The 9634-nt window shown below is 39.8% G+C and overlaps 1 protein-coding gene across 1 annotated transcript in view; it reads left to right on the top strand.

Annotated features, from left to right (window-relative positions):
• Positions 1 to 100: 100 nt before the first annotated feature.
• Positions 101 to 9634, top strand: part of ABCA13 (ATP binding cassette subfamily A member 13) — a 165614-nt gene continuing 156080 nt past the window's right edge. Inside the window, 2 exon segments of the mRNA XM_049830140.1 lie at positions 101 to 3690; positions 6406 to 6510. Coding sequence (XP_049686097.1) covers positions 3635 to 3690; positions 6406 to 6510 — 161 coding nt within the window. The 5' untranslated portion in view covers positions 101 to 3634.

Below are 9634 nucleotides of genomic sequence, written 5' to 3'. Positions count from 1 at the left end.
TGTTCTTCTGGCCTCTTCCTACCTTTTTGTTAAAGAAATGGTTGAGACCATAATGAAGATAGGCCAGAAGGCATTTCTTTAACGTTTGCAAGAGACTCAGAATGTGCAGTATCTTGCTTAGTGACTTGCTTTTATTTTTGGCATCTTGTTATACTTCAGAGAAGGATTTTCTTTAATGGAAGGTATGAGAAATCCTGAAAAGGAATATTTTGGAATGACCTATTTCCAGAAGTGCTTAGAGTATAAATGTTTTTATCTGTCCTTTAAAACCCCAGCAAAAGAATTCAGTAATTTCAATATTTCTTGAAAATGTACACATGTAATATGCAATATCTTTTTTTAACATTCTTCCTAAGTCATTGTAAAGAATATGGCACAGAACTGGGTTTTCTTCTCAAGTCTGGATCTCAATATATTCCTAAATAAAATGTTTATAGAGTTGAATCAGAGACGTGTTTCATTTCCATTGACAAGATAGGTGAAAGAAACTAAAGTATGAATGTTTTTAGATTTGCCCATCACCAGTCAGTTACATTCTGAATGCAGTGCTCAGTACTGCGAGCAGTAAACTGCGCTTTGGGGGTTGGATCTGTGCGCAACAACCAAATATGAAAAAGCACAGTAGTGTGATTTGATGGCTCTGTTACAGTTTGCTACAAGATGTTGCGGTTTCCTTTCCCTGAAAGTTTCTCAGTTTTTAAGTTGGAGTGACTTAAATACATGTTTTCTCTTTCTAAAATAATTACCATTTAATATTGTACTCCAGAGTATGAATTAAACTACAGTTAAAAAAAGTCTTCTGCCTGAAGAGAAAGGAGGTCACTGAACAGAGCAACATTAAATCTGCAACTCTGTGGTACAATAACAGAAGAAAGAGTAATGCTGACAGGGGCAATGCTTATGCTTAGGCTACAAACAAAATGCAGCAGCAGAAAAAGACAGACAGAGCCGATTTTACATGACACAGAAACCCGATTCCAGATGCTCCTTGTCCGTGCTGAGCTTGTAACTGTGAGAAAATCTTCAGTTTATTATCAGTCTGTCATATTACAAGAATAAAATTCATAGAGCTGCCTAGTAGCTCAAACAAACCACTGGCCTCCTTGTGAGATTAGGTCTGTTTTGTTTGTTTAATGTGCAGCTCCATTTTAATCAACCTTATTATTTGACCTTGCCCACAGCTAACATTTTTCATCATATCCTAACTTTGCACACAGGAAGTGTCTCCCAGGAAAGATGCTACTAATTGATGTCATCCTGCAGGCTCTTTGTCTGCAAAACAGGTCTGTGCCATGTAAATATTTACAAGTAGTACTCCTAATAATGTTAAAAAGAAAGCCTTGTGATCACACAGTAAACCTTGTGAAAGAAATTGTAGGTGGTGGTAGGAAAATATGCTAGTTTACCAGATTCTCAGCCATATTCTCAGATGATTTGACTGCATTCCTGTCTACCAAAAAGTATTTTTGGCTCCTGGGCTTTAACCTATTTAACATATAGAACTATGTTTCTTTGAATGTGCTTGCCAACCTACTCTAATTAGCCTATATTAAAACTGTAGGCTAGACATGGTGTGTTGATGGTATCATATTATAAAGCAGTCAAGTTTTAAAACCAGAGATGGATGCTGGCAGAAGGTTCTCTGCCTTTTCTGCCCCAGTGGTCTTGGGTATCTTGCATATTCTAAGAGTAAACTTTTAAGATATGACCAAGACTAAAGCTAAGCAGAAGCAGAAAAGGGCAGTCACTATCTTGTCCTCACTTGGAGACCCGATTCTGAGCATATTTTTTTTTTCAGTTCCAAAAGGAATTAGTGAAGCACATAATGAAATGTAGGACCTTCTAATTTGTCCTGCAATATTCAAGATGTTGCTATTGACTACAGCCACCCTGCAAAGGAGCCCTGAAAACATATAGTTAGTTTATTTAGCCTGCCAGCAACTGTGCTGTGTTTGAAATTTTTTAAGCTCTTTGTACTAGGCAACTCCTAAACAAAGTTGCTATTTAAGGCTGGTACTTGCACAGGGTACAGGTTGACATGGTGCTGATGAAACCTAGATCACTCAAAAGAGCTTCCAGGATGGCAGCAATATAGCTGACGTGTCTTTACAAAAATATTCAGAACTGATTTTCTTTTCCTGCCTGTGTTCTTAATTTTTAATATTATTGTCTCTTTTGTGCTAAGGGTTTGTTGCAGGGGGGTGGTGGTTTGATTTCATATTTCTCATATTTCTATAACATTGCAAATAATACAATCAAGCTCATACACTCTGTTTCTTCCAAAATTACTTTTAGAAGTAATTTCCCAGAATGCCACTGCTGGCTTTGTTCTTGGTTGAATGTTTATGAGGTACCTTTTACTTTAATAAATTTTGTTCTAGAAAAAATGAGTCTACTACTGGAGTACACCATACTAGGCAAGAATGAATTTTTTAGGAAAGGACAATGATGTATGAAGGCAAATGAAGTTAACAGAACTAGCTGGTGAAAGGTGTTTGTCTATTTGGTGTCTTATATAGTAAAATTAGGAGTCATTAGTTCATTAGCACTGAATACTAATTGCATACAAAAGAGTTGTTTCCTATATCCATGAAAAGCTGTTTAGCATTAAAAAAATAGAATGCAACATTTATGAGTAGGTAGTTATATAGAGCATAATAAATTACGCACATCACACACTCAGATGAGCAGAGATTTTGCAGAATTACTTGTTCAAAATATTGTGGCAAATGGTTCACGTGATCTGTTTTAGCTTACATACTAGTCAGGAACTGTCTTCCGTATCAGCTGCTTTGATAAATAACTTCTTGTAATTCATTATGCTGACTGATTAATTTATCATATCCTACAAATCACACACTATAGATTCTTCTCCCCAGCTTTCCAAAATGGCTGTGTGAACCCATACTTATATTCACAATATTCAATTATTGACAAATATTTGCTTAAAAATGCATACTTTGACTGTGCACAGCAATTTCACCTCGGCTATCTCAGAATTTTGCCTTTGATCCTGCTGAGCAAAATTAGGGTGCATACCCTGAAATAACAGGGATTTTAGCATTGCTTGACTAAAAGCAGAAACATCCCTTATGTAAGTGCCAGCCAGCTGTGAAGTGGAGCCCCTTGGTGAGGCATGTTCTTCATTTTGGGTAGTTTGCCCAGCTACACTCTGCCACTGTCGGGCATGCCATGAGGAGAGCTCCATAGCAGGGGGATGATGGGAGAGGTGAGATGTGGGGGACATGTCTCTGCTGCACAGCACGGGGACTGCTCTTCAGCACCGGAGGAAGCAGAAAGGTGGCAACGTACTTGATGACTGCTGGAGGTGTGTGCTTTGCCAGTACCACAACGGAGGAGTGGAGTGGGAAACAGGGGTTAATGGAAGAATGGAGGATGTACTCAATAGACCCACCTTCATACATAACTTAATTAATCCTGCCTTAGAGGTACAAAAATGCTTAACATCATTCATGTAAACACTGAGCTACCTACTTTTTTAGTATATCCTGAGGACTTTCTCATTTCTGTTTAAAGCTAAATGATTACTTCAGTAATTTTTAAGTCTCAAAGAAAATAAAAGGAATCCCACCATAAATGTGGAATAAAGGTGTTCAACTAGTCATATTCTGCCATGACTGTATCTGCAATCTGCTTCCAGAAGCCCCCCAAACACAGGGAAAATGGTATGTTTTATTTTACCTCTGTTTGATTTTGTTTGCTTCTGCTTGTATAATTATTTAGGAAATACTAGAGATATCCTAGAAGGGGGACCTTAAATGTAGTGGAGTCAATGGAAAGAATCCTACACTGGGATTCAGTCTTGTCTAGCTCTGGATCTGAGCAAATCACATTTAGGTGGGAAATAAATACAAATTTCAAGGTCTGATTTGTCAGACAAGTTTCAGACATCTACTTTGGAATAAGATGGATTACTTGGGTTTTAGTTGTACTTATTTCCTTCTATTGAGTAATGGAGTTTAGATGACTGTCTTGGAGGTAGATAATTATGCAGTAAATATTAACAGGTAGACAAGATGAATCTTACCCCTACCCACTTCCTGGGATTTAGAATGAATATTTTGTAAATAATACATTCTTCCATTTCTATCAACACTTCAAAACTTGTTATGAATACCTCCACCTTATAAAGTTCTACTTTTATCTTGTCAAACGTTAACTTCACTCAGAAGAGGACTTATGATTTTATAGTCTATTCAGTTTATTATTCTGTTATTCACAGATGTCAGTAAGCTGGAGATAAACCAGCTTTAGCTACATTAGAAACCGATTTGGTAAAATAATTATAGATCTGTAGAGTGAAACACCTGGAGAGAATCTAGCCTGCACTATAAACATTTACTTTAGACTAGCTCTAGTCTGGACTAGATGCAGTGCATGCTAATGGTTTGAGTACGTTAAGTGCTCTTGGAGTACATCTGCTTTGTTTTAGCAGAAAAGGATCCAGTGTGTGTGCTTGGAGAGCTTTCTACAACGTGAACAAGAGCATGCTAAGTAAAAATAACTCATCTACAAATGACACTGGTCAATCACAACTCAAAATTCAGTAGCTTGTACATCAGGTACAGTTCCTGAGGAATGAAGGATGATTTGACTAACAGTGCAATTTCTAATGATACACCTCTCAAAAATATTGGCATCTGAATTTAAATAAAATTAGGATTTTAAAGTATTATGTACATGTAGTAAGTTCCCCGTTTCTGCATCTTTCAATTCTGAATATTCAGTAAGAGCGCTAGCCCAAATGCTAGCTTTCTTATCACCTCATTTCATTCCCTTAATTTTGGCATAATAGTTGACAAAAGAAGGTTATCCAGAGGAAGAGAGGAATGACCTTTCTAGTATTTCTCAATTTTAGCTGTTTTAAGCAGAGAAATGAAGTTAAATAGGAACCCTTTAGCTATTCCTTATGTTTCAAAATAAGCAAAAAGTTGCTTTATATTTTGAAGTTTAAATTCTCAGAACTGTGGAGAGATACAGATAAATTCCAGAGATATGGAAAAGTTGCTGTTCAGACAGTCTTGATGGATGTACATTCAGGCATCGCTGAATACCAGTTCCTTCATCTAATGAAAGCCTGGGAGAAAAAGAAGAAATGCTATTCTGTGAAGAAGTCTGTATTCTAATCTAGGTCACAAGTCATTTTGGGTAGGGAGGCTAGCAAGTATGTGATGTTGCAACAGTGTTACTACCATGAAAAATCAGCCTCTCAAAGACTGCTCTCAAATGTTATACCCTGTTGTCGACAGTCTGACACAGAAGTTACTCATTTTCTGTGGTGAATTAGTTGTTGTTAAATTGGACACCTGCCATTGATACAACTTCATTGTTTGCAGGTGTTATGGGTAGGGTTTTTTGGTAGCAGGGGAGGGGATACACCGGTGGCTCCTGTGAGAAGCTTCTAGAAGCTTCCCTGGCTCCAAGTTGGACACGCCTCTAGCCCAGGTCGAGCCCATCAGTGACGGTGGTAGATTTAAGAAGGGGAACCTATAATGAGTAGGGGGAGTGCAATGTGAGAGGAACTCGTCTGTGGATACTGGGGTCAGTGAAGAAAAAGAAGAAGGTGGTGGTGGTGTATTGAAGGAGGGGATGCCCGTGAAGAGATGGCAGGCTGTCGTGTCGTCGTCCGTACCCCCCCTCCCCCCAGCCTATGGAGGGGAGCGGGGAGCGGATGCCCCCCAAGATGGCCGTGACTCTGTGGTAAAACCCGCGCTGAGGCAGTCTGTGACTGAAGATCGGCTCGCGGAAGGGACCCACGCCGGGGAAGTCTGTGAGGAACTGCAGCTCGCGGAAAGGACTCACCTTGGAGAAGCTCGTGAAGGACTGTCTCCCGCGGGAGGGACTCCACGCCGGAGCAGGGGACGAGTGAGGAGGAGTCTTCCTCCCCCTGAGGAGGACGGAGCGGCAGAGCCCAGGTATGGCGGGCGGACCCCAGCCCCCGTCCCCTGTTCCCCTGCGCCGCCGACGGGAGGAGGAGGAGAGAACCGGGAGCGGAGTTGAGGCGGGAGGGAGGGGGGGAAGGTGTTCTCAGGCCTGGGTTTACTGCCCGATATCCCTGTGGTGTTTTGATTTGTAGTAAATTAAATCGATTTTGTTCCTTCCCCAAGTTGAGCCTGTCTTCTGCTTGTGACCATGAGTGGAGAGTGATCCCTCCCAGTCCTTATCTCGACCCACGAGCGTTTCTTTATATGTTTTCCTCATCCCGCCGTGGCGGGTGAGGTAGGGGGAGCGAGTGAGCGGCTTCGTGGTGCTTTGTCACCAGCTGGGCTGAAACCACGGTGGCAGGTGACAAAATCACTTTTTAGGAGAAGGGAACAAAATGTAATGGTACAGGTTTGTAACTGCAGTGTCCCTGGTTTTAATTCTGCTGCTGCTTGGCTTTAGGTTTTTAGAAGCTTGGGATTTATCAAGTTGGGGCCTTTAGCCTTTCATGCAAACCCTTTGCTGTAATGTTAGTTCAAGATGCAAGAATACTAGTCACACAGCACAGTAAACCAACTGCTTACAGTAAGTTATATGAATTTGACAGCTGTCAGTGTCACAGCATATTTTTTTCTACAGCAGAGGTTCTTATTGTCTTGTAGACAGGTAGAATAGGAGCTTTTTTACTCTGTGCTAAGTTTCCTTCAGTGTCCTTATGAATTCAAAAGATGTAGGGCCTTAGTCATGCCTCATCCTATTTTTTTGTCTGCCTTTCTTGGGCATTTCATGCTGGTATTAGATACTAAAAACTGTTTTAGGGGAAAATTGGGGAGGTACCTTGGGATACTCTTGTCCTTCATTGCTGCCATGTGAGGGCATAGTTTTATGCTTCACTAGAAAGCCTTTTATTACATGAAGGTGCGACTGAGCAACAAAAAGTATATCATATATGGATTTAAACTTTGAATAGTTTGGGAGTGTACATAGTGGGAGAAGTAAACACAGAAAAGCAAAACAAGGATAACTCTCAAGTAAGACCCACAAAGAGCCCAAAAGAAATAGCAGAAGCTCTGTAATAAGAAGAACTTGGAAAATTAGTCTGTAAGAGGGCCTTGTCACAGGATCCCAGAATGCAGAAAGAAAAGAGATGAACTTGAATTTGGGCTTTTTGTTTAAGAAATGTAGTAATTTCACCTACTTCAAAATGTTGACAAGCATTGAGATGCAGGCACTTATGCAAATTGGCTGAAGGATGCAGTCATAAGGAACCTTTCAAAAGATATAACAATAAAGTCAAATTAAGGTGAGCTGGTCAGAATATATGTATGTGTATATATATATGTTTATTAATAGAAAATTGAGAATATCTACCCCAAAAAATCTTAGAGGTTTGAGCCAGGTAAGTGTGTAAGAGCATCAAGTCTTTATGGTTTATTATTGTAGAGGTTTATATGCAGCAATAAATACAGTGTGCAGAAGGTTGGAAAGCTTCAGTATCACAATAATAGGCCATAGTATTTACCATTTGATCTAGATAGCCTGTTCTAGTTATTTGTACATGTAGAGAACTGTTGATTAAGACCATACAAAATACATCTTGTTTATGGGCAAAACACCTTCTACATAAAGCAATAATTTGTTAGTAGCATTGAAATCTTAACAGTTTAAGCCATGCATCATTATTAGCCCAGATCTATTTTTATACAAAACACTTGTATACGGAAATAACAGTATTACAGTAATATAGCTAAAAAAAATTTCTCCTAATAATAATATAGTTAAAATTGTTACACAGCCATTTAGTTTCTAATCCTGTCCCTGGGATTATGCTCACCTTTCCACTGCTGTTCTGGGTCATAAGGTCAGTGGCTGCAGTCTGGTGCTTGTGGGGCTGTTATAGCAAGTCATTATCTGGAGCCCTTTACCTGGAGGAATGTGGTGTTGATGGCTTCTCTTTCACTCTATGGGTCACTTGTGTTCGCTAATGTGCTTTTATACCTTGCTTGCTGTCCATTGGTCTGCATCTCTATGATACATCTGAATTTATATGGTACATTTGAAGGTATATGGTAACTTTTATATATGTTGGGTACTTGTTCTTTTTTCTTGATACTTATCAATTGGATTTGTCCAGCTGTAGTTCTGCGTTTTAACTGACCACTGGTGAGTTGTTTATAGCTGTGGGGTCCTCAGTGCTAGCCTCTGCCCCACCTCTTATCCTGGACCTGTACTCCAGTACAGAGCATCCTGTGTCCCCAATTCTCAAAGCCTCTACTATTATACTGGGCCTGTGTTCCTCTGCACTGCTTTGCTATGTTAATCATAAATATCTCATTTTGCACTGAATGATTGCTTGTTGCTACTATCTGTGTAGATCTATGGTGGCATTATAAAATGACAAGTGCAAGTAAGGCGAATAGCCATAGCCATCTGGCCAGGAAAAAAACGTTGGAACTAAACCAACTTGGAAACAAAACTGCAGGCACATTAATACAAAAGGAAGGTGGCAAGTCTCTGTGCTATGGTCTTGCAAACTCAGTACAAAACCTGTAGCCTGTTACCTGCAGTGGCAAAACTGTATTACTGGGTTACAGAGTTACAATAGCTGTTGGCCATTTTAAAAATTGTTTCCTAAAAGGATGGTTTTCATTTCTATCAGTAGTCCAGATGCCATCTAAGTGTGTTAAACATCTAGAAACTATGAACTGTATTGACTGTTCTGCATGATTTTTACACTGCTTTGACTGAACTACCCAAATTATATTTCAACTCGGAAGAAAAGCAGAAAAGAATGTATTGGAGGCAGCCTTAGACCTACTTAACAATTGGGGAAACTATTCAGTGGCTTTCAATTTTTTAACTGAAAAATAAAACGCATGCATGTATGCATATTTATACACTCAATAGGCTACACTGAGTAGCATATAGCCTAGGTAAGGAAAAGGGGTCAAAAGGTAGGATTAAATTCATTTTGAGGTTGGTCTATTCCAGCAGATCCATCAGGATAAATTAAATCAGCCTCAGGGTGACTGACTTATGCTGGCTGCCAACAGCCTTAGGAATACAGACTGTCAGCTTGATTGGCCAAACATAACTGAATCCTGCAATGTCCTTGTGTTGACTGGAGAGTGGCACAGTAACAGTAATGCCAATTATGTTCCCTTTGAGGATTTATATCAAATCATAGGTGGTCCTTTATAATAATTTTCAGGGACATTTTTGCATCAACAATGTTGTGTTTATTAAGGGTAAAACAAATACTGTGCATAGTTTACATGGACAATTAATGCATTTGTTTTCACAGGATGTACCACATTGGTGCTACCAGTTTGAAATATAGCTGTTACCTTTTGGAAAAAGTAGTTCTATGAATTCTGTTGGAACTTCCACTAAGAAAGCCATAAAACATCCAAATAACTATTTGTCAGTGAGCAGCCTGAGCAGGGCTGCCTCCATGAGGGGGTCTGAGCCAGGGGTTGAAATCATCCTGGTGCAGGCTGTGCCCTCACAGATGTGGTGCCATCCCCGCAGGCAACAGGCTCCATTAACAGCCTTGGACATGGTGAGAAGATAAGCCAGGTGAAGGCTACAACTACTTCATCAACTTTGATTTGCAGCAAAATCTGCCCCTTCCTCTGATGCCTCAGAAAGCATTAATTTTTCAACAGCTCCAAGGCTTTGCTCATTGCTC

This window comes from Accipiter gentilis, chromosome 27 (genome assembly GCF_929443795.1).
Source record: "Accipiter gentilis chromosome 27, bAccGen1.1, whole genome shotgun sequence".
Lineage (NCBI taxonomy): Eukaryota > Metazoa > Chordata > Aves > Accipitriformes > Accipitridae > Astur > Astur gentilis.
Note: the sequence above shows the minus strand (reverse complement) of the source record. Positions and strands in the feature narration are given on the sequence as shown.